The sequence below is a fragment of the Poecilia reticulata genome, chromosome 7, assembly GCF_904066995.2.
Source record: "Poecilia reticulata chromosome 7, P_reticulata-male-v2, whole genome shotgun sequence".
Taxonomy (NCBI): Eukaryota; Metazoa; Chordata; class Actinopteri; order Cyprinodontiformes; family Poeciliidae; genus Poecilia; species Poecilia reticulata.
This window is the reverse complement of record NC_088836.1, coordinates 10,708,802-10,732,032: the sequence shown is the minus strand read 5'-3', so window position 1 is coordinate 10,732,032 and position 23,231 is coordinate 10,708,802. Positions and strand designations below refer to the sequence as shown.

The 23,231-nt window shown below is 38.1% G+C and overlaps 1 protein-coding gene across 24 annotated transcripts in view; it reads left to right on the top strand.

Moving 5' to 3' along the window:
* Nucleotides 1-23,231, top strand: part of cacna1db (calcium channel, voltage-dependent, L type, alpha 1D subunit, b) — a 76,023-nt gene that overhangs the window by 30,717 nt on the left and 22,075 nt on the right. For 10 of the 24 annotated variants that reach the window (XM_081608845.1, XM_081608841.1, XM_081608846.1 and 7 more), the window contains exons 4-22: nt 8,643-8,782; nt 9,585-9,727; nt 11,016-11,168; nt 12,138-12,334; nt 14,072-14,175; nt 14,296-14,465; nt 15,632-15,706; nt 17,418-17,505; nt 18,115-18,275; nt 18,380-18,605; nt 18,862-19,069; nt 19,263-19,383; nt 19,775-19,889; nt 19,973-20,027; nt 20,174-20,234; nt 20,722-20,869; nt 21,032-21,161; nt 22,501-22,560; nt 22,649-22,708. In XM_081608845.1, coding sequence (XP_081464971.1) covers nt 8,643-8,782; nt 9,585-9,727; nt 11,016-11,168; nt 12,138-12,334; nt 14,072-14,175; nt 14,296-14,465; nt 15,632-15,706; nt 17,418-17,505; nt 18,115-18,275; nt 18,380-18,605; nt 18,862-19,069; nt 19,263-19,383; nt 19,775-19,889; nt 19,973-20,027; nt 20,174-20,234; nt 20,722-20,869; nt 21,032-21,161; nt 22,501-22,560; nt 22,649-22,708 — 2,415 coding nt within the window. The remainder of the gene's footprint in view (nt 1-8,642; nt 8,783-9,584; nt 9,728-11,015; nt 11,169-12,137; nt 12,335-14,071; nt 14,176-14,295; nt 14,466-15,631; nt 15,707-17,417; nt 17,506-18,114; nt 18,276-18,379; nt 18,606-18,861; nt 19,070-19,262; nt 19,384-19,774; nt 19,890-19,972; nt 20,028-20,173; nt 20,235-20,721; nt 20,870-21,031; nt 21,162-22,500; nt 22,561-22,648; nt 22,709-23,231) is intronic. The other 14 variants (XM_081608849.1, XM_081608847.1, XM_081608843.1 and 11 more) reach the window with 5 other exon arrangements.

The window sequence follows — 23,231 nt, the reverse complement described above, 5'->3', positions numbered from 1 at the left end:
GTAATTAAACATTTGTTATAGAATAAATGTTATCCTTATAAGCAGCTGTTTTTTTATTATTATTTTAGCCAGTAAAACAACTAAACTTACAGAAATCTCTCAAACAGGTAGCTCACTTTTAATAGAGAATTACAGCATCCAGTCGGTCTGATCAGTGTATTAAGTGGCTGACGAGGCCATATTAAAACAGCTAAGATAATGAAATCCTGTCACATTTTGACCACGTCACAGAGATTACATTAAGACCTCAGGAAATGGTGTCATCTTGTGAAGTAGGGGCGTAATATGTCTTCCATAATGGTGATATCGGTGAATCATTTGCTGGCAGTGTTGTGAAGCACTGAGCAGTCCATCCTGAGCCTTTCTTGACCCCATTAATCTCATTAAAACCAAAGGCAACACAGGATAATAGGGGCTGATTAGCCTGCTTCTGGCTGCCTGGCTGATTCACCTTCATGGCTCACACAACAGCACACACTCTAACACACACAAACACTCTCACTTTTGCACCCTCATAACGACATGCACAAATGCTGAACTGCTTTTTCCTATAAAAACCCTTATGGTGATTATTATCAGAAGATGAGCAGTTTTGCCAACTGATGTCATTTTAAAGGCGAAGCTGATCTGAGATGTTGTTCTTCTCAGAGAACTTGAGCTTTGAAGTTTTCTCCACAAACAATCGGACCTAAATAATTTCCGGTTGTCTTTTCGTCCTTAAAGTCAAAGCTAAATGAGGCACTATCTGACTCTACTGTGCTCTTTATTATTGATTATTTCCTTACATTCAGTGATAAAATTCTAGTTTTTATTGATACTTTAAAACTGTGTTCATTTGTAATAACATCTTGTTTACATCACGTGACCTGATGCCGTCACTACATTATGTTGTGTTGCAGTACCTGTTGGGTTGGGTGAGGCTGATGAAGGTTAGACTGAGCACACACACAAACCAGACACACTGGAGCCACACTGCATCGAGCGTTATGTCAGCTCATGTTACCATCAGCGAGGGAGGTGACATCGACTGAGCGTGTGACTGCTCTGTGTGCGTGTGTGTGCGTGCGGGTGTGCAGGTGGATGTGTGTGTGTGTGTGTGTGTGTGTGTGTGTGTGTGTGTGTGTGGGTGTGTGTGCGTGTGTGTGTGTGTGTGTGTATGTGATGCTCCCAGCTGATTTGTTAGGTAGGTCAGTCATGATGATCATGGGGCTGCAGCAGCTTTTCTTCTGGATCGATTGTACACAAATGCACAGCCACTCTCACATAAGTTTTGTGTGCAGCTGAAGTTTTGCTGGTTTTTAACAGCATGTTTGTAATCAGGCCCGTGACGTTGTTAGAGGGAATCCACAGAGAACCCGATGTAAAAGCCCAGTCTTAAATATTATAAATAAAGAGCGCTAAATGTATGTGTTTTATACAAGCCCCATGGCGTAAAGGATCTTTGAGGAGTGCTGTTTTGTGATTTATCTTCAATAACCCTTTGATGGTTTTCTGTCTCTGGTGGCTGTCGATGTTCATTTTTGTTTGCTAAGCAACATGGCACTATATTAAAGTTCAATCATGGCGTTTTTGGTTTTATTGCATAAATATTGTCGGCAGTCTCTGGCTACACTAATCTGTCCCACGCAGACATCGTCTGAGCGCACAGTGTGTGGAACATACAGCAGACAAATATAATCTTCGCCTCGTTTATTGGGCTTTAGACCTGGAGCATCAACATGTAACGGTGTAATTTCAACCATGACTGCTGTGATGCTGTTTATGAATGTTTGTACCACATACCCTGAAAAGTTAGGAATTTTGAAGTGTTTTTGAAAAATCTATATTATATTTTACTACAAAAATGTGTTGTTACTGTAAATACTTTTTCTGTTTATTTAGAAAATGTATTTGTCATTTATAGTTCCTAAAGAGAAATCAAAACTGCTCTGGTTAGGATGCCTTCTGATGGATTGATGGATGGATGGATGGATGGATGGATGGATGGATGGATGGATGGATGGATGGATGGATGGATGGATGGATGGATGGATGGATGGATGGATGGATGGATGGAGTTGGCTAAAAATCTCTGGTTGGCCTGCTTTAGAATGACATTGTGACCGTTTTTCACGTTACAGTCTAAATGTTCATGCACCGCCATCTTCTGCAAACCTAGAGAGAATAAGATTTTATAAAAATAAATAAAATTCTGCAGACTAGCAGCTGTACGATTAACACATCCACCGTTGTCTCCTCCAGTCACTCTTTCTCACACACTTCCTACTTCTGAAAGCACTGCTGTCAGATTATATGTATCTAGGAGTTCAGATTTGTGTCACTTAATGTTTGATTTCATGAAATTGGATCTATTTAACAAAATGAAGATACTGATTATCATTTCTTCACAGAGGAAGCTGGGCATATCGTATCGTGTTTATTTTACTTAAACCCTTTGAAATCCTCTAAATTGAGCTCATTTTCTTTCCTGATGAATTTGTCTGGCATGTTTTTTAATAAAACGGCTCATACATTTTACATAAGTCTCCAAATGAGGCGTATTGCTGTAGCATAATTCATTATTCAAATACAGAGCCACACGGCATTACACATGTCTGCATAAATCTTAGGGAAGGTCGTCTACATAAACTGAAAGGACTGAAGTTGACCAAAGAGCTTTTGTCCTTCAATCTGATTTAAAAATAAAAACAAAAATCTATCTTGTTCAGCTTAGCGCTGAGAAACACTTGAGTGCACATAAACATTGCTGATAACTTTATGGATTATTTAAACTAAATGAAAAACACATTTTGAAAGGCCCGGCTTTACCATGTTCTCAGTGTTGTTGATCTTCATCTTATTACAGGAAGGTTTCTAACTGCTCAAGCTATTTGTACGCACAATGTAATTGCAACTTCAGATAAGTGAAGGAAAAATGTCCAATAAAACCTTCTTTTGAATAATTAGTTAGTCAAAAGAGCTGGAGCGCAAAAAGATTCACTTGTTTGTAAAACTGCAAAGATTCACACAACATAATGTGACACTTGCAGAGTACAAGCAACTCACTACTGCTGCTATCATCATGTCTTTATTGGAGACGACAGTGATAGAGTTTAATTACCATTTTGGGATTTAATGACTGGGTTTACGTACTGCGTTCTGGCTGCACTCACATGATGTTCTGTGTGAAACGTACCATCTAACTCCGTCTCCATCGAACTGATAAAAACCGGTCCTCCTGGTGTTGAGGGACAATAAAGAGTGAAAATTATATCAGTGGTTTTTTTTGGCTCTAATAATATACTTCTCTGTAACTTGGTCTATAATGAACCAAACTCAGTTTTTGAACATTCATGTAGGCCCCTGTAATACCATAATTTCCAAGAGATATTTTGGAAAATTTTAAGTGGTTTTTTTAGTTATCAGTTTATTACCTAGAACGTTATTCATTTTAAAGATGGATTTAGGAAACTCTTACTTGAAAATCCACATCTTAAAATGTTAACAAATAAGCTGAATTCTCAACTTGTTAAGTCTGAAAATTATTGTGGTTATGACATCAAGAAGAAAAGTCTTAAATAGCATTTTCACATCTTGTCACTTCAATTCAGTGTGGATGTTTTTTTAATGAAAGAGTCTTTCAGTTTTATGTCGTCTGTATGAGTGCAATATGTCCACAAGCTTTATAAACATAAATGCTTTCATTCATATCTCTGAAACACAATAAAATCATTTGGTAATGGAACCGAGCAGCACTGAAACTCAAACTCATTTCATATGAAGAGGATTGGCAGGTATCGAGTTCAGAACTTGTGTAAAGTTGAGAATTGACTGTGCACAGAAACCTCCAGTTCATTTTAGCTTCAGCTCGGTCAACCCAGCGATCTTGTCCCAACTCCAAACCAGAGGATTTTCGAGCTCGCAGGATACACGGTTCTGCCTTAAATTAATTAAGCTGTGTCTCATTTAGTGTCTGAGTCGTGTTCTGTTATCGGTGGCGTCTGGCTCAGAATAACTGAGTCCATGAGAAACTGCAGAGCAGACTGTAAGGTTTTGTTTTTTCTGTGTGTTAATTTAGGTTTCTGTGTTCAGTTGAGTCTCTGTGTTGTCCCCTTGATTGCTCCCAGCTGTGTCTCGAGTTCCCTGATTTCCCCTTGTGTATTTAATCCCACCTGTGTTCCCTGCTCCTTGTTGGCTCCTTGTCGGGTCCTGTTGTCATGCCAGCCCGTGTCTCCCCTGTGCCTGTTTTTTTTTTTTTTTAGATATTCCAGTTGCTACCAATTCTGAGCTCCTAGCCGTCTGCTCACCTGTGCTGCCTGAATTTTTGTATTTTATATTTTATCATTAAAACCACCATCATTACAGCTTCCATCCTCACCATTCTTCAACCACAATTCATGGCACAGACGGATAATATCAGCATAATCTACCATTTTCAATGAAACAAAATAAGACAAAAACATTCTGCTAGCATCATTTTGTGATATTTTTTGTTTACAGTGTACCAGCAGTCTCCAGGCTTAAAGGTAGAGCACTGAACTGACATTTCCTCTTTGCCCTGAAAGACATTCTGATTTTGGATTGTAACTGTTATCTTTCCATTGTGGAACATTTTCTTTTTGCAACATGCCACTTTAATTAATTTTGAAGGCAACAATTGAATGCACAAGTTTGAAATCATTGTGCATTTTCCATTTTTATTTGGTTAAATGTCACTTAACTTGTAGAGAAACCTCGCACTTCTTCCAACCATCAACAAGCATCTGGCATGAATGTATCTGAAAATCTGACATCTATTTGCAGCGAGAATCTATTTTGTACTAGAAATAATATGTGTAATTTATAATAGTTCATATAACTTCAAAAGAGTTTGGCTACGTTTTGTTCCAGAAGATAATACTTTAAGTTGCTTTATCCTCTCCCCAAGCCTCTTCTGATATGTTTGCAGTCATTGTCCTGTTTCAGTGTTCACATTTCAGTCATCTAGCTGCTGATTTGAGGTGAAGTTGAAGAACTTATAGGTAGTTTTCTTAGTGATAAAAAAACAACAAAAAAAACAGCATGATGTTGCCGCCACCATGCTTGACAGATGGAACAGCGATCCGAGGTTTAAAGAGCCTCACCTTGACTCCTCCACATAGACTTATTCATATTGAGGCCAAACAGCCGAGTCTTCATCACACCTGACTACAAACTTTGCTCCAGATGCTATTTGGCCTATCAGTATGTTGAGCTGCAAATCTCATTTGCGCTTGTTGTTGCTCCTTTCTTCATTTCACACGTTGATGTTTCAGCATCTTCCAGTTTATGATAGAATAAAGTCTTGGTGAAAATTTACAGAAGCCAGGTGTCTGCCAGAAAACCAACCATTTTTATCTATATTTAATAAGAAGAGTTGTCAAACCTGTAGTCAGAATGAGACCAGAAGCCACAAAAGACTAATAAATCCCAGAGATGAGAGGACTCGTCATTCACTGGGAGAGCCGCTCTTGTGTTTAACTGAAGGAGTTTGCTGTATTAAGGGCAGTTGTCTTGAGTTTCTCTCACTTGATTATTTCAAGTCTCTTTCTCTGCCCACACACAAGACAAGCCTGATTTCCATGGCAACGTTATTTTTACTACAACCTCAGAGGAAACGGCCGTCACTGATCCAGGACACGGGAAACAAAAACAGTGGGTATCATTCTTTTGTCGATGCATAGTTCACATGGAACAGAAATGCACAGAAAGCAGGAGCGCCGTTAATCTGTCTCTCTGTTCATGTGTTCATCACGTCGGCTTAAATGAACACATAACCAAAAAGCTCCAGGCCTGCGATTCTTTCACGCTGCCATCCTGATTTCTCCATGGCGTTGTGAAGAGTAAAGGTTTTAATAATATTATATATCATGTTATGTAATTTAATCCCATCATGAGGTTTGTAACACACAAAGAGGGGGAAAAAAACTATTATCTATCTGCCTACACCTATAAAATCCATGCCATGGATTTAATGATCCCTCAGCAAAGTATGAAGATTCCTGAGCTGAGAAGTTAGAAACCAAATTACTTCTTTTGTTCAGTTCCTGAAAAGATGGGTCACAGAATTAAAAGTGTAAAGTTTGAGGGTGAAAAGTGTGACTTGCATACTTTACTCTATGGATTTGATTTATCTGCATGTAATTACAGTAAATAGCTTTTAAAGTAAAGGCTAAAATGACAAATGCTGCTCTATTGCTGGAAGGGGATCATTCAAAGTCTGATCAGCCACGATGCCAGCGGTAGTGGTACACATGATCCCATGGAAAAAAAAAAAAAAAAAATCAATTTCTCAATGTGGGATTCCCCCGCTCCCCTGAATAAATACATCATCACTTGATCTAGTTCAGCAGTGGGAAACAAGAGTAATGGAAAAAACGAAATGCAAACCAAACAGTTGTGCAGTAATGCAGTCTAGCTGCATTGTCACATTTGTCTCCACAGCTTTACAAATTCAAGACACTGGCACATACATGCACACACACACACACGCATGCATGCACGCACGCACACACACACACACACGCAGGCACGCACGCACACACACACACACACACACAAGCACTGACCGTCAGCTGTTCAACAAGCAGAAGAATGGACATTTCAGTCTTCTGTAAACAACAAGCGGATGGAGGGAGAACGTTAAGCCGCATGGAGGCAGACGGTGGAGGCTCTTATCAGTGTGAATTATGTTGTTCTTCACAGGTCATCACCCAGCCGCTGCAGTGGCGCGACGCTCAGTTAATGCTAGTAAACGTTTAGGAGTCAAACACACAGTCACCCATGAGAAATCAATTATTAAACAGCTGCTGAGTTGTTCTTCTGAATGATCCAGACTGAAAGAGGGATGAATAATGGGTTTTGCACCTTTTTTTTTTTTTTGGCTGTCACTACAGAAAAAAAGATGTTTCACATTCTCGGAGATTATTACTTTGTTGCTTTTTAAAAAAAAATTCTTTGAAAATAATAAAAAAAATAAAAAAAATAAAACGTTGAAAAATCTCTCACAGAGTATATACAGACTAAATAAAAGTGTGCCTGAAATGCTCTTTTATTACAAAAGTCCACAATGAATTGATGTGACAAGATGTGATAATGCAATTTAAGCCAGAACACTTTCAGATCTACAACATGGATAGATAGATACACCCTTAACTTTTATTTATTTTTAGAACTAAAAGTATTATTGATTGCACTTTAAAAATTAGGTAACTTTATGCTATTAAAGGTAACATTTAAACAGTAATGATTTCTTGGTTAATGTCAAGTTGTCATAACAAAGACATTTTGAATAATGTCAACTTTGTATTAAAAGTGTCATAATTTACTGAATGACACTTTATGACAACAGTCATAAATATTCATGAAGGTTTATTCATGTTCAGGACAGGTGTTATGACATGTTTATGACAATGTCATGACAGTCTTATTCACCCCCCCTTCAAATAAAGTGTTACCATTATTTGATTAAATCAAATAATTTAATAAAAAATTATTAATATTTTTTTCAATCAAATAATTGTTCTTTTTTCTGTTTATACCTTTGGACTCATGGCTGTTTTACCTAATTTAGTTATATTTAGTGACAAACTGTATTTACCCGGTTATAATCAATTTCAACACGATGTCCATTAAAATGTCTTGTCATCAATTGACACCTTATCAGCTTCTTGAAAATAATCTCCCCATTTAGCATTTAAGTGCTGCTCTTTATGACTTTGAATAAAGAGCTGATGGTTTGATGTAGGAGTATCTGGAAGTGGCTCTTTATCTTGATGTTCATTACAGGAATTAGTTACTAGATCAGAAGAGGAACGTGAACCCGTGACATCCGGTTAAACTACAGAAAATGATGGTTATGCATCTGAAACTTGAACAACACTTTCTGCGATGCAGCTCCAGTCCTTCTGTGAATGTGTTTGTGTTGTTGGCTCATTGCCTTTCTGATAGAAGCTTTGAGTCTCCAAACCATTGCAAGACTCTCGGCCTGTGAGAGTGGGTGTGAAGTTAGTGTGCGTGTCACTGAAGTCATCAGTGTCTTTGCTGTAACTGTGCTTCTTTGTGCCGGCTTTTTGTCCTTCAGATCAACAATGCATTTGTCTTTTTGTGCATTTTACCTACCAGCTTGCTAACTTTCTGATTTCTGGTTTGAAACAGATAGTTAATACTTGGGAAATAGATAAAAAAAAAAAAAAACACAAATAAAAACCAAACACCAATGTAAGGCACAGGACAATGAGAAAATGAAGGTCAGACAGTAAAATGTTGTTTCCACACAAACTTGAGATGCATGGAAGAGTCTGAATTAGATTACATATTTTTAGGTTTGGAAAAGATTGGAAAAGATTTATTTTTCTAGACTTTATTCCCTGTGACATTGTCTAATTGTCGCGTTTTTCCTTCCTTGTTTCCTTGCTTCCTCTCTTCCTGAAGTTTGACAGATTACGCACAAACATTTTCGTCTTGTCATGTTTTAGTCATCACAGAGCCATGTGGTGTTTTGTCATCTTCTCATTATCCTCATGATAAAAAGGGTCGTCAGCTAAATAATTTCTATTGTAATTATTAATGAAAACAACACTGATGTTCAGAAAGTACCCTGACCCGTGTTTCTCCTGTTCTCCCTTTTTTTTCTCTCTCTGCAGGAAACAGTGGAATATGCCTTCCTTATCATTTTTACAATAGAAACATTTCTGAAGATTATTGCCTATGGCTTAGTCATGCACCAAAACTCCTACGTCAGAAACGGATGGAACATGTTGGACTTTGTCATCGTCATTGTGGGGTAAGGTCACTGCCATTTATACGTTATCCACAGAGCCTTCAGCAGGCACATTCTCTCTAAATTACTCCGTCCTTAACTATAACACAAACAATTATAACCCCAAACATCCAACCTGTACCTGAAATTCAATGCGGAAGCTCAGATTCTCTCCGTTCAATCAGCCTGAGTTTAAACTAAACATCTCTAGTTATGCAAAGCTGGCAGAAACACACACCAAAAGACCCGGAGCAAGAGGTGGTTTTCAAAGTACCTTTTAGACATTTATTTGTACATTATGATTCCAACAAATTCCTGTCCAGTTGGCAGCAATTGTTGGGCACATGTACAGTTACATAAATGTGCACAGACGCAGATCCACACACACAGCTTTGAACAGAGTTACACAGGTTGTGGGTAAACCACGTGGCCCATGTGGTGGGATTTAAGTGTAAATTCAGCTGATTTGTGAATCAAAAAAGGTAAATAAGCAATGACATACATAACAGATAAATAAACTGATCGATGGCCCTGTTAGATTAAAACTTAAAATGTTTTCTTTAAACCTAGAAGGTTTTTTTTTTTCCCTCACAGGTTTCTCTCTAATTACAATAAAATGTCTGACAGCAATCAAACACCTCATATGAATTGACCATAAGTGCACACAGTATGCCTCATGCAGGTGCATGCTCACAGACAAAATGCAAAAATGATCCCAAGCTATGTTATTTGCTTTGTGACTTATGTTCTTTAATCATTTAGCCATTTGACCCTTTTCGCCTCTCCATCCCTTGTTTAATTTAATTTAATTTAACTTTATACCCAGGTTGTTCAGTGTTGTCCTGGAAATGATAACCAAAGATGCTGACTCTGGTGGGCAGACTGGAGGCAAACCAGGGGGCTTTGACGTGAAGGCCCTCAGAGCCTTTCGCGTGCTTCGACCTCTTCGCCTTGTTTCCGGAGTTCCCAGTGAGTTAATTCAGAAATCTTTAGTCAATGTGAAGCTTGTGATAAAGTTGAGCATAAAACATTTGAAGGTTTAATCCTATATGACATTTAGTTTCCAGAAAAAGAAAAAGAAAAAAAAAAACACATTTATGTGCTATCAGTGACTTCAGGTGTGTGTGTATAACCTCCTTGTGTTTGCTTCGCTATCACGGTACAGCAAACAGTCAGTGTAAATTACAGTCAGTGGGTGTTTTAATAAAGATTGTATTGTAGTTGTTGTGAGCTATTGTGAATTGGTGGACAGTACTAAAGCATATTACTGAGGTTAGTCAGTCTAACTTTGTTACACTTTTCATTTCTGGAGCACATTGCTGACCACAAATTAACAACAATAAAATAATTTAATCAATAAAAGATTGAAGATGACATACTTACCAAAATAAAAAAAAAAAATGCAAATACAAAACCTCCACAATGTAATTTATTTCCATAGTATTTTTAAAAAGTTAATTTGCACACGTAGCATCTCTACAGTTCCTACCGTGAACCCAAGAAGTCGGTGCTTTCTTCCCTGCTTCTGTTTCCAAAACACATGACTTTACATTTGCACGTGCGCTGATCTGTTTGCATTATTTTAGTTTCCATGGCAGCAGATCATTTGACTCTTTGAGGCAGGAAAGGACGGCTGGGAAACACAAAGTTAGACTGGAAATGTATTTTTCAGCTCTGCTTTTGTCTGATATTTGTTTATGTGGGTTTGTTTGTGCAGTTTAATTACACACAGAAAACAACGTCTGGGCTTTTGTGTACATCGTGTCATTGTGAGAGCTATTAGAAGGATTTAACAGGCTGATAGTTTTCATGTGTGTACAGCTGCTTTACATACAGCATGTTGTTGACACACTAATTGGTGTTTGGATGATCATTAGGTCCCCAGTAGTGTGTCTTATATTTAGTTAGTGTTTTGATTTCACTCACAGATCATTTTTGTAATTTAGATCCAACACTTCTTTTGCTGGATTGTTGTGTTTTTACTCTTTTGTGTTTGAAAAAAGTTGAGATTTTGTTTGATTCAGTAAATTGGATGTTGAAAATGTATTAGATGTGCAATTTTGAAATAATTTTTTAAAATTTTCTTCAACATGAAACTTTTCTGAGATTAATCATTTATAAACAGTTCTCTGTAGCCTGAACTTTATTAATGACAGCGTCCAACCGTCAAAAATGTAAGGAAGGACATACGTTTATGATCAGAAAATAAATAAAAGCTATGATTTGCTGAGACTTTGACTAATGTGTGTGTTTACAGGTTTACAGGTGGTTTTAAACTCCATAATTAAAGCCATGGTTCCCCTCCTTCACATTGCTCTGCTGGTCCTCTTTGTAATCATCATCTACGCCATCATTGGCCTGGAGCTCTTCATTGGAAAGATGCACGCCACCTGCTTCGTCATAAAATCAGGTAAACCGGTCATCATTTCATTATTCTGTTAGCTTCTATCTTTATTTCACACTAAACAGGCCTAGTGTGGATCTGAGATTACCACAGATACAGGATTTAATCCCTGGGAATGAATGGAATAATGCACCTTGTATGTGAATGGTGACAAGCAGCTGAGAACAGGACACAACAGCAGATGGTGGATTAAATCCTGTGATTAAATGACAGATATCTAGCTATTATGTAAACAAGCTCACTCTTTGACGTAATGTCGCTTACAAAATAGCACAATCACTCAAGAAATGTTATGTTTAAAGATAGATAAGTGTAAATGTAAAGAAAAAATGCAGAGTAAGAGAGATTCTTGCTGTTGGAAAGTTGAAATAAGTCAAAACAGTATCTGGGCTTATGTATGTGATCCATTTTATTTAATTGGGAGCATTTTTCATAAAGTTGTTGCATCAGTTGTTAAAAAAAGAAAATATTAACTGACTAAGCTTTTCAGATTGAACAATATGTGTGCTTTTGCAGGACAGTGTTGTATTTTATCCCAACTCAAAATGTAAAATATGTTCGTAGTCAGAGGTGTATATTATTGTCAATGTGCCACTTAGCGTTGATATTGCTCTCAAATTTGTTAGTCTTAATGACTTTATATGTAATTTGTATGAGGCTAAAATGATAACAGCTTAAAATGAAACAGAAAAAAGAAATATGTAGAAGTTTCCATCAAAAACCATGCAGCAGCCTGAATTAAATGAACAATGTTTTATTTTTTTTTTTACCTTAAGAATAAAATCAACGTTAATCATTAAGACACATTTAGATGTGCAATGATGTAAGGTTGATATCAATCAAATTGAGTTTTTTTTCCTGCTGATTGCATTTCTCTGTGCGTTAAACTCCAATCATCTGCTGTAAAGATCATGACATAAAAACAGTGACTCAGTTTTGGTTTGTCCCTATCGTTTGCTGTGTTCTCGCCTCCAGGCGCCCTGGCAGAAGAGGAGCCCGCGCCGTGCGCTGTCTCTGGGCACGGCCGCCGCTGCCTGGTCAATGGCACCATTTGCAGAGAGGGCTGGCAAGGCCCCAACAACGGCATCACCAACTTTGACAACTTCCTGTTTGCCATGCTCACCGTGTTCCAGTGTATCACCATGGAAGGCTGGACCGACGTTCTCTACTGGGTAATCGAATGTGACAAAACTGACCCAGACGTCTGAATCTGCCACCAATTTTTGACTTTTTACTAAAAGCATGATCATATATAAAATCTCATTAAGCAACCTCACATGGGTCCCACTCACATGATTTCTTTCAGAGCTGCAGCCTGGACAGTCGCTCTCCTTTGAATAAACAAGTGTCATCGATTTAAAAAGCTAGCCGCCCTTGAAAACTCCCAGCTTCTCATTAGCAAAAACCAGCAATGGCTTTTAATTAGCTAAAACACTTATGAGCTTTATCTCAGTCCTCCCACTCATTTACCGATGGTGACCCTCATCTCTCAAATAATGAACTTCTCTCTTTCTCTTCCTCTGCTGTTTTCCTATAGTCCTGTTTTCTTCCTTTCCACACATTTTACAGCTCTTTCCATGTATGCGTTGCCATGGCAATTTCACCTCAGTGTTGGTGTTGTGTTGCTGGAGAGAAGAAGGCCTGACAAACCTAAAACAATAAAGAATTGATTTATGGATAGATGGTAATTTATGTTACATGTGCCATGTGACCTGTTCTACTTGAATTGGCCAACTTTAACAGTTCGTGCCTGGTGGGCGGGCATTTGGTACTTTGTGAGTGAAGCTGTGAAGAAACTCAGTTGATCTACATCTACAAAAAAAAAAGAAGAAGGAAAAAAAGAGCCAATTTTCCATGTATTGAGCAGGGATGCTCTGATCAGAAATCATTTGCCATTCTCTGTAAAGCTCTGACCTGCTCATTCCAATTTCTAATTTTTCTTTTAGAACTATAAATCGCAAAACATTTTTTTAACTGTGACTTGCATTAATTAAAAAATACATATTTTATAGTGTAAAATAAAACAATGGCTTCATAAGCAAAGGCTTTATGGTGAGTAGATGGTTTCTGGAAGCAGTTTGCTGAGTTATGAAGACCAAAGCATATCTGTATGTATATGATGACATGAAAACTGACTAAATTAAATGAGATTTTATTTAATCTCATGCTTATGCCTGAGAGAAAAGAGTCATAGATCACTGATTAAAAGTTCCTAAACTATTTGATCAATTTGAAAAAGTACATTTTGATTAATAAAACAGCTACATTTCTTTTCATTAGGGGTGCCAGTAAGTTTTTATCAAAAATGTAAAACAATCAAAAAATAACTGTTAATTATTTCCTAATATGCAATTTTTATTTCAATATTAAATCAATGTAATCAAACTAAAGATTGTATTTTTACTAAAATGTATTAGAGTGACATGTTTCTACTGCAATAGAATATAAATAGGTTTATTTATATTTTGTATTTATCCTTTTATGTAACTTTAAAAAAAATCTTTGATGTCCCGTTACAATTTTGAAGGGATTTTTGCGTTCCTCTGTAAGTAGTTGAGCGATTTGAATGATGGACGAGTATTACGCAGTGAATAATATGAGATGCCTTTAAAATATAATATAATGATATGAAAACCTGTAACCAACATAAACAAAGGAGCACCAACATTAAAATAATGTACAAAGGAAACGGCACAACAGAAACAACACAGAGGAATAAACTGAAGCCAGATCTCAAAAAATAATAAGGAAATGATCAAAACTGGAAACACAGAAATTTAAACAGCTACAGATCATAACACATCATCCCAAATCAGTATTTTTACTTATTTCATTTTTAAAAATTTTTTTTATCTCAAGCACAGATTTTGCTAAGTGAGCTAACATTGATTAAACAATTTCCAATACAGATGAACGATGCGATGGGCTTCGAGCTGCCATGGGTCTACTTTGTCAGTCTGGTCATCTTCGGATCCTTCTTTGTTCTGAACTTGGTCTTGGGAGTGTTGAGTGGGTACGTTTACATTTTTACTTTCCAGCTTTCAGACAGAAAAGTGAGAAAAAAAAACAAACAAAAAAAAACCTTCCTTAATCTGAATCAGGCGCATGTGTCATCTCTTTTTCCTCCTTGCAGAGAGTTTTCCAAAGAGCGTGAAAAGGCCAAAGCTCGCGGCGACTTCCAGAAGCTGCGCGAGAAGCAGCAACTGGAGGAGGACCTTAAGGGCTACCTGGACTGGATCACGCAAGCCGAGGACATCGACCCCGAGAATGAGGAGGAGGGGGACGAGGAGGGCAAGCGCAACCGTGAGTTACCCGGATGGTTTTGATTGCTGTTTGCTCCGTGTGTTTCAGCTGAGGGAATCTGACCCGAACTGTGGCATCATTTTATTTCCTCAGTCTTTCAAAGTGACTGAATGCTTGTGAATTTTCACCATCAATTCACCACTCAACAAGTTTAAATTGGAGGATTCAAAAACACGTCTAAAACCTTAAGTTTGGATAATTTCACATTTGTAATTTTTACTTTTTCTTTTTTTTTGTTGACATCTGAAAGACAGATGAAGGAAGAGCCCTGATTATATAATCAGTAATTATGCGGTTACATAATAAACTTGGGATGGCGCAGGAATCATCCTTTTTTTTTTGCAAAAAAATCATAAAATCTCATCTTCTGTGCACTGATGGCCCTTCAGCGCCTTGCTGTCAGTTCACATGCACCCGTCAGTGTTCATGTTCTCCAGTATCTGCACTGCTTTTACCACTGCTGTTGCTGCTGCTGCTGCTACTGCTGTTGTTGTTTAAGGTGATAACACACTAACGTTCTCTCCTTGATTCCTGCAGTGTGTGTGTGTGTGTTTCTTGTAAATACTGCCTGTAGAATGCCGCTAACATCAGATGTTCCCTCTTTTCCTCCCCTCTTCCTCCCATGTGTTGCCACACATCTTTGTTTTTAACAACTGTTTACTTCCCTAACTCCTGTATTTCACATTCTCACTTAAGTTTTGTTTACAGCTAATCATCCTCAGTCTTAGAATGTAATATGTGGTTATTGTGTCCAGAAATCGGGAGAAGAGAGATCTGACTAGTCAGGTTTATTGACTTTCATTATAGCTAATACTATTTAATAACTAACAATCTCATAAATAACAACCCGTGGATCAGTTACTGGTAAAGGAATGTCATTATCTTCATTATACTCCACCCTATGGACAAATTTAAACCATAAATATATATTTTTTGACCAGCAACCCTCCCCACCCCACTGAGGGACAAGGGCGTAAGAAAATGGATGGATGGATGGATATATATTCTTTGTAGTTTATCAGTGATTTTCTGGATACTGTAGCTGCATCAGTGGTTTGTTCTGAAGTTGCCTCTCGCTGTTCATTCCTCTCTCTTGTTCTGCTTTGTGTTGACTCACTGCTTCCTCTGCTGTCTGGCTGTGTGAACTGCATGTTGATAACACCAAGGGGTCACGCTGGCTGACCTCACTGAGAAGAAGAAAGGAAAGTTTGGCTGGTTCTCTCAGTCCACAGAGACACAGGGTAAATGTATTTGTGTGCACTCGAGCGCGGGAGCGTCGGGAAGACTTCATCTGTCCCCTGTGCGTCGTGTTCATGAGGACATTTCACCTTCGTCCTGAAGAGTGTCTTTGCATTGATGGGCTTGGTTTGCTGCATGCTTTGTGCACTTTGTTTCTTTATTGTGCATGGTCCCTACCACCATCATCATCCTCATCTTTATTATCATCTATAATAATTTTCTTTAATGCTAAAGTCAGTTTCTGGTGTGAGAAGAATATATTTTAAGCAAAAAAAGCAAATAAAAGAAATTAACTGAAGTGATTTTAAACTACAAGATGCAAAACAAATGTCTGTTTAGAGGTGTATAATCTTCTAAAGTAAACTCTTCTACAACTATTGTACAAGCTACAATAAAAGCCAGATAAAAGCCGTCGTATTGGTTTTGAATACGCAGTCAGAAGTGTAATAGTTTTCAAATAGGTTCAGCAATTATAATATGATTATTTGAAACAGAACAATTTACTGCAATTACAACTGGAGTTATGTTCTTTCCTGGCTAATAAGGATTCAACACACAACTTCCTTATCTCAAATGCATTTTCTTCTGATTTCCCTGTTTTGAAGAGTTTCTAAGAGAAAATGGGCCACTTAGTGGTGATTTTGTTGAAAAAAAAAAACATTTAGCATGAGATTTTTTTTATATGGGTATAAATGTGTATTCTTTGGAATGTTGCCCCAAGATTTTACTTATCAAATTGTATTTTTCTTGGGTTCAATCAGAAGTGTCAGTGTAGAGGTAGCTCATCATACATCATCATATCGAACATGTTCATTATTTATCAGTAAGGTTGTTTTTTCTGCATGCATGAATCACTCCATTTTCAGTGTTTTATAAATGTTTTGATCCCATGTCTGTTAAAACCAACACTTACTGCAGTGCAGAGACCATATATCGCAATATATCATTTAATAAATAGAAATATAATAAAGCATTACATTTCAACAGTGTGTTTAGACGTTCAGATGTTTGGATCCTAATGAGCTTATTTCACTCTGATGCATTTGTTCTGACTTTTTCCATGCAGATAATTTAATTTAAAATAGATTTTCTGCAACAATAACTTTTCTACTCTGATGCAATTCCGGGGAATTAGAGATCAGCCTAATTTGTGATAAACTGATATAGAGCATCTGTCTCTGAAAATCTGCTAATCTGATTTGATAATGATCAATAGTAATTGATAACAGTCAGTTTATTCTATTCTAAATTAGATACATTTCTAGGTTGGACGTCACACATATAGTTTAGCTTTTTCCCCCCTTTTTTTCAAATAATTTACGGCCATTAGAGACACCACAATACTGGCTCCGCATACCACACGCAATCTTATGATTGTTTTACAGTTTTGCATTTTCTATGTATGGAAAATGCAGAGAAGATGCAAGAAAGAAACTTGCAACATCTAAAATGAAATTGGTGTTTCTCAGTTTTTTTTGCTACTAATGTTTCATTTTATGTTGGTTTTGGGAGAAGACATGGATCTGAAAAAAAGTAGATATTTTAAGCCTATCGCTCAGCTAAGCCAGGAAGGAATTAATGCCAAAAAGAAAATACGCTTTATTTAAAAAAAAAATGTTGATGAAATAAAATTGTAAGTCTTGTTAAACTTGTAAATGCTTTCATGCAGTTCTTTTTTTTCACATTTGTATGTGCGTGTGTGTGACTCTGCAGCCAGCATGCCCACGAGTGAGACAGAGTCGGCGACCACAGACAACCATAATGGAGAAGAGGGCAAATCTCTGTGCTGTGGACCGCTGTGGTGAGTTTGACACATCACACCAGAAGTCAGTTATCAGTTTTTCATCAAGTAGCTCACAGCTGATGCAGAAGTTTCCCTTTAGAAGGAAATCGGTCACCAAGGTAGCAAGTTCTGAAACGCAGCATCAGTCGGTTGGAAATCAAGTCACACTGACATGAGCTGATGATTCGACTCCTGAGTCGGGTTTTAGAGATTTACAGTGCTTCCCATTTTTATTTTTAAAAAAAAATGTCTTGTCTTCTATTTCCACCAGTCAGAAAATAACTAAATCAAAGTGCAGGTTAGTATTGTGCTGTGGTGCTGCATGGCAGCTATGCTCTTCTTCTCATCGTGTATGATCGGTTCTGGTCACGTATTTGAATCATTCTGATCCCTGCTGTTTTCATCCGTACGTTTCTTTCCCTGATGCCTCCAGCGATCCAGCGCTGTTCCGTGTTGACCTAAAATCCAGCCGTCTGCTCCTGATCGGTTTTGATCCACTCGTATTTACCGTGACAGACTTCCTTTATTCCAACAAATGATCCTTTTGCATGTGACGCAGATCGTAACGTTTCCCTTTAGATTTTCTAAGCTGATGGAGAAAATATTTCAAACCGATTCTCTTGTCAGTCGGCAGTGGCGACGGTGGAACCGCTTCTGCCGCAGGAAGTGCCGGGCAGCCGTGAAGTCCGTGACGTTTTATTGGCTCGTCATCATCCTGGTGTTCCTCAACACCCTCACCATCGCGTCAGAGCACTACAACCAGCCCGAATGGCTAACAGAAGTACAAGGTGTCTGTTTTACTTTTTACATTCTGTTTGCTGTACTTTCAATATACTACAACCGTTATATTTATATAAAAGCATTCCTTTTTTTCTCTCTCTCTCTGCTCCAGATGTAGCCAACAAGGTTCTTTTGGCCTTGTTCACTCTGGAGATGCTCGTGAAGATGTACAGTTTGGGGCTCCAGGCCTACTTCGTGTCGCTGTTCAACCGCTTTGACTGTTTTGTGGTGTGTGGAGGAATCGTGGAGACCATCCTGGTGGAGTTAGCCATCATGTCTCCGCTGGGGATCTCAGTTTTGCGCTGCGTACGCCTCCTCAGGATCTTCAAAGTTACGCGGTGAGCATATTTTACGCTAATGTTTGTTCATGTCATGAAGGCTAAAGTCTGCTGCACAAATAAAAGCAGAAATAATAATAATTAAAATAAACAAACGGGAAATGGAGCTATGAAAAGAGACTAAGATTGAAGACACAAACTGCTATTTCTTCCCCATTTACTAAACTTTATTTTTCTCTATAAGAAAAAAGGAACAGAGAATGAAAAAAGGAGAAAAAGAAAGAAGGAGAGTTAAATTCTCTCTCTGTCTCTTCAGTCACTGGGCGTCTCTTAGTAACCTGGTGGCCTCTTTGCTCAACTCCATGAAGTCCATCGCCTCCCTGCTGCTGCTGCTCTTCCTCTTCATCATTATCTTCTCCCTGCTGGGCATGCAACTCTTTGGGGGCAAATTCAACTTTGATGAGACGGTGACCAAAAGAAGCACATTTGATAATTTCCCCCAGGCCCTCCTCACCGTGTTTCAGGTTTGTGTTTGTGAGAATCAGAGACGAACCGAGGGTTTTATCACTTTTTATCAAGCATGTCTTATGATTCACTCGGGTTAAAGTATTGCAGTCTGTGGCATTGTATGACGTTCATTACTGCAAATAATGCGGTTCGACCAGAATCAGGTGCTTCAGGGTTTTTTCTCCTGATATTTTTCACGTCGTTCGCCAGATCCTGACAGGCGAGGACTGGAACACCGTGATGTACGACGGCATCATGGCGTACGGCGGTCCGGCTTCCTCTGGCATGGTGGTCTGCATTTACTTCATCATCCTCTTCATCTGTGGAAACTGTATCCTACACAATGCAATCACACACTCACATCACCCAGACAGTGCCTTGAAACACTAATCATACCAAATCAGTTTTTTGAGTTTGAACATTAACACAAATTGTTTTAAATCAGGGCTTACTGTGACAGACCAACTCAAAGCAAAGCATAACTGTGAGGTGGAAGGACAATGACGCATGATTGTTGAATATCTTACAAATGTAAATCTGATAAGTGTGGCATGTTTTTATATTCGGTCACATTTATTTAGCTGAAATTACAACTTTACCCAATTGAAAAAAAAAGCTAATTTAACTGAACTGATACGTTTCCGTGAAGCTTGTGGAGATTTTTATTTTATTTTTTAAATGTTGGTAAGTGTTTTTGTTTTTTCCGTAACTTACTTGATCAGACATCCTGCTGAATGTGTTCTTGGCCATCGCTGTTGATAACCTGGCTGATGCAGAGAGCCTCAACACAGCGCAGAAAGAGGAAGAGGAGGCCAAAAAGAGAAAGAATAGTACAAAGTATGGTTCACCAAGCTTCCATTTGACATATTTTACTTCATTTGACAGTTCTTTTTAAATTTCCATCTATTCATTGCCAACAGGGACTCAAACACAGAGAAGAAGAGGATTGAAATAACAGAAGATGGGAAAACAACGGTAAAATGGAAATTAGCTTGAGCCCTCATACATAATTTAGACGACTGAATCCTCACACTATTCTCTTAGTGTTAGATATTTTTTCTTTTTTGTATTAAGAAATCTGTAAAAAAAATAAAAATAACTGTACCCTAAACATCTTCTAGACGCCAACGGAGGCCTTGCTAGAGGGGGACAAAGAATCATACACGACCGTCGGCTCACCAGGTGAAAAACCTTGTTTCTTAAATGTCACTTTAATCAAGTTTAAACAAAAATGAATTTATAGTTTTTAATGTACTTTCAAAGGATTTATCCACTGGTATTCCTTACACATGTGACTTCTATTATACCTATTTGACAAAATGCACCAGGAAATATAAGATAAAGGAAGAGGAAACTGAGAAAATATATAATGAAACTATTGTGAGGGAATGAAATGACGAAAATCAAATAAATGTTTGTAATCAATAAAGCACATAAAAGGGAAAACAATTAAATTGAGGAAGAAAAAACAGGGAAAGGAAAAAAAAAGGGAAAAAGATGCAGATTTTCTTTTCTTTTTATAGAATTTATCAGCAATACAGTCAATAAAGTAAAGAAATAATCTAGATATTTACTTTTATGATTAAACATGTTTATATTTTTTAGTTAGGCAGTTTTACTATGGTGCAAACAATAGGAAGCATTATGATACTGAGCTACTGTTTTACAGGTGATGATGAAGATGATGGTGATAATGGGAACCTCCCTGAAGCCCCACCGGGCCCCCGGCCCCAGCGGCTCTCTGAACTCACCATGAAGGAGAAGACGCCACCCATCCCGGAGGGCAGTGCGTTTTTCATCTTCAGCAGCACCAACCCGTGAGTTTTGAATCAGAACAGGCACTTTCTCTGTTCAAAGAAAAAAATAAAAAAACAACAAAATATCTGAAATCAATCATTTTTAGATGCTACAGAGAAAAATAAAACTTAAATGTAGCAATCTGATATTTTTCTCCCTCTGTCTCTCCTCTGTTTCTGCAGGTTTCGTGTGCTCTGCCATAAGCTCATCAACCATCAGATCTTCACCAACCTCATCCTGGTCTTCATCATGCTGAGCTCCGTTTCCCTGGCGGCCGAGGACCCGATCCGCAACTTCTCCGCTCGCAACATTGTACGTAAAGCCACATTAACCTGTGTGAGGGAAGCTTGATATGCTAACCGTAGCTAATGAAGAGTCTTTTCCAGTAGGACTTTACCAGCACAGCCGGGGATGAAGCCCGACCTTAGACTGTTGTTTATTACATTGACATGAATGCTTCAGTTGAGAAGACTGGCATTAACTTGTTAGATCTCTCCTTCAGTAAAAGCAAAAATATGTTTAATATTCTCAAAACAATGTACATGGCCAGTTTCCTCGTCTTGTAAATGTCTAAATAATCTAATTTTTTTCCAATATTCTTCCTTCTTTATTAAACTGAATGAGGTCACTTCTGAATTTCAGTCAGTGATGGTTTTTGTATTCCACAAAACCGCAGCAAGCTGCGCTTGGTGATCCTGAATGTGGCATGATCCCAATGATAACCGGAACCTTCAGGGAAATATTAGCAGTTTTGAACATTATCAAAATATCGTAGGACTACAATCATTAGTTAGCTATTAAATATCCACAGTCATGAATTCATACTTTGCAGGGCAAAGTTGCTCATTGAACAGACTTTTTCCTGCCCTTGATTAATAGTGGTTGAAAATGTGAAAGCTCTCCGAGAATAACAGAAACATCATAACGGGGAAAAAAAAGATGAATGAAAAGATATAATCGTTGCAAGAGTAACTAGTAAATATCATCACCACCTGCTAGTGCAGCAAAGGTAATGTGGAGTTTCTGGCTGGAAGCTGACAAACCCCAAACATGCAGATGTTATTTTTATTTTCTAAACAAGGATGAAAAATATAAGTATAAAGAAAATAGTTGGATAGTGTAAATAATTTGATAGATATAGTGGCTTTAAAATCCTTAAAAACAAGAATTTAATTTGATCCTCAAAATGACAGGAAGCCAGAACAGGGAGGCCAGTGAGGAGTGATTGGACCTGACGGGTATCATTAGCCGATGACGGACTGTCCGAGGAGCTGTCAGGCCTCAGATTTGGTGGTTTGGGACAGGAACACATCATAAATAACACTGGGCTTTCTGTGCTCTGCATTGGAGAAAATAAATCTGTCTCTCCTGAAATTACTGCACAGACCTTTCCTCCCAGCAATAACTCCAGACGGGAACTAAAATCAAACCGCCACCTCCAAGCTTTATCCTTTTACACTACGACTGATGAAGTGATTGATCATAAAAACAGCTTCTACATTCAGATGTTACCCAGTTCAGCTTCACTCTGTGGATATTTGCTTCTGTTTTGTATGTGTCTAAACAACATTATCTTGCAGCAACAAGTGTTTAATAGACCACTTTGTGTGTTAACCTGCAATGACTTGAACTTGTGCATTGCTTTTTGCAGATACTTGGTTATTTTGACTATGCTTTCACCGCAATCTTTACTGTTGAGATCCTGTTGAAGGTAAATGTCCTGTGTGTGCTGTGCTGTGCTGTGTTGGGTAGAGCTTCAGTAACCCTGCGTGCTTATGTCACTCTGATTGCCTTCTCAGATCCTAGGCTATGCAGACTATGTCTTCACTAGTATGTTTACATTTGAGATCCTTATTAAGGTAAACAACGGCGACTATCGTGGCGCCTTAACAGCACCTTTCAGCTTGCTGCAAATGTCTTCCTCTCGTCGTTTTTAAAAAAAAATGTTTTTAAATGTTAGGAAAGTAATGGCTGCCTGCTCGTTTTGTCGTCCCAACACTACGACACGTTTTATGTCAGTTTTGTTTTTCCTTGTCTGTCAGAAACACGTTTTGCTTCATGGCCAACGTTTCTAGCCACAGCGCTGTCCACAATTATTAGCACCCCTGATTAAGATGTGAACAAAATCACTGAGCTAAATTAATAGCAATAGAGACTTGGTGACTGCAAGATTTTTTTTTGCTGCAGTTCTAGAAATTCATTTGTCTTCCTCACACCGACCTCGCTGTGATAGCTCAATATGTTGGCTTTTCTTGTTGCATTTCCAGTAGAGATGTGCCGATCAGGTTTTTTCCTGCCGATACCGATACCGATCACCCATGAGGGCCGATCACCGATACCAATCACATGTTTTTTTTTGTTGTTTTTTTTTATATCATAAAC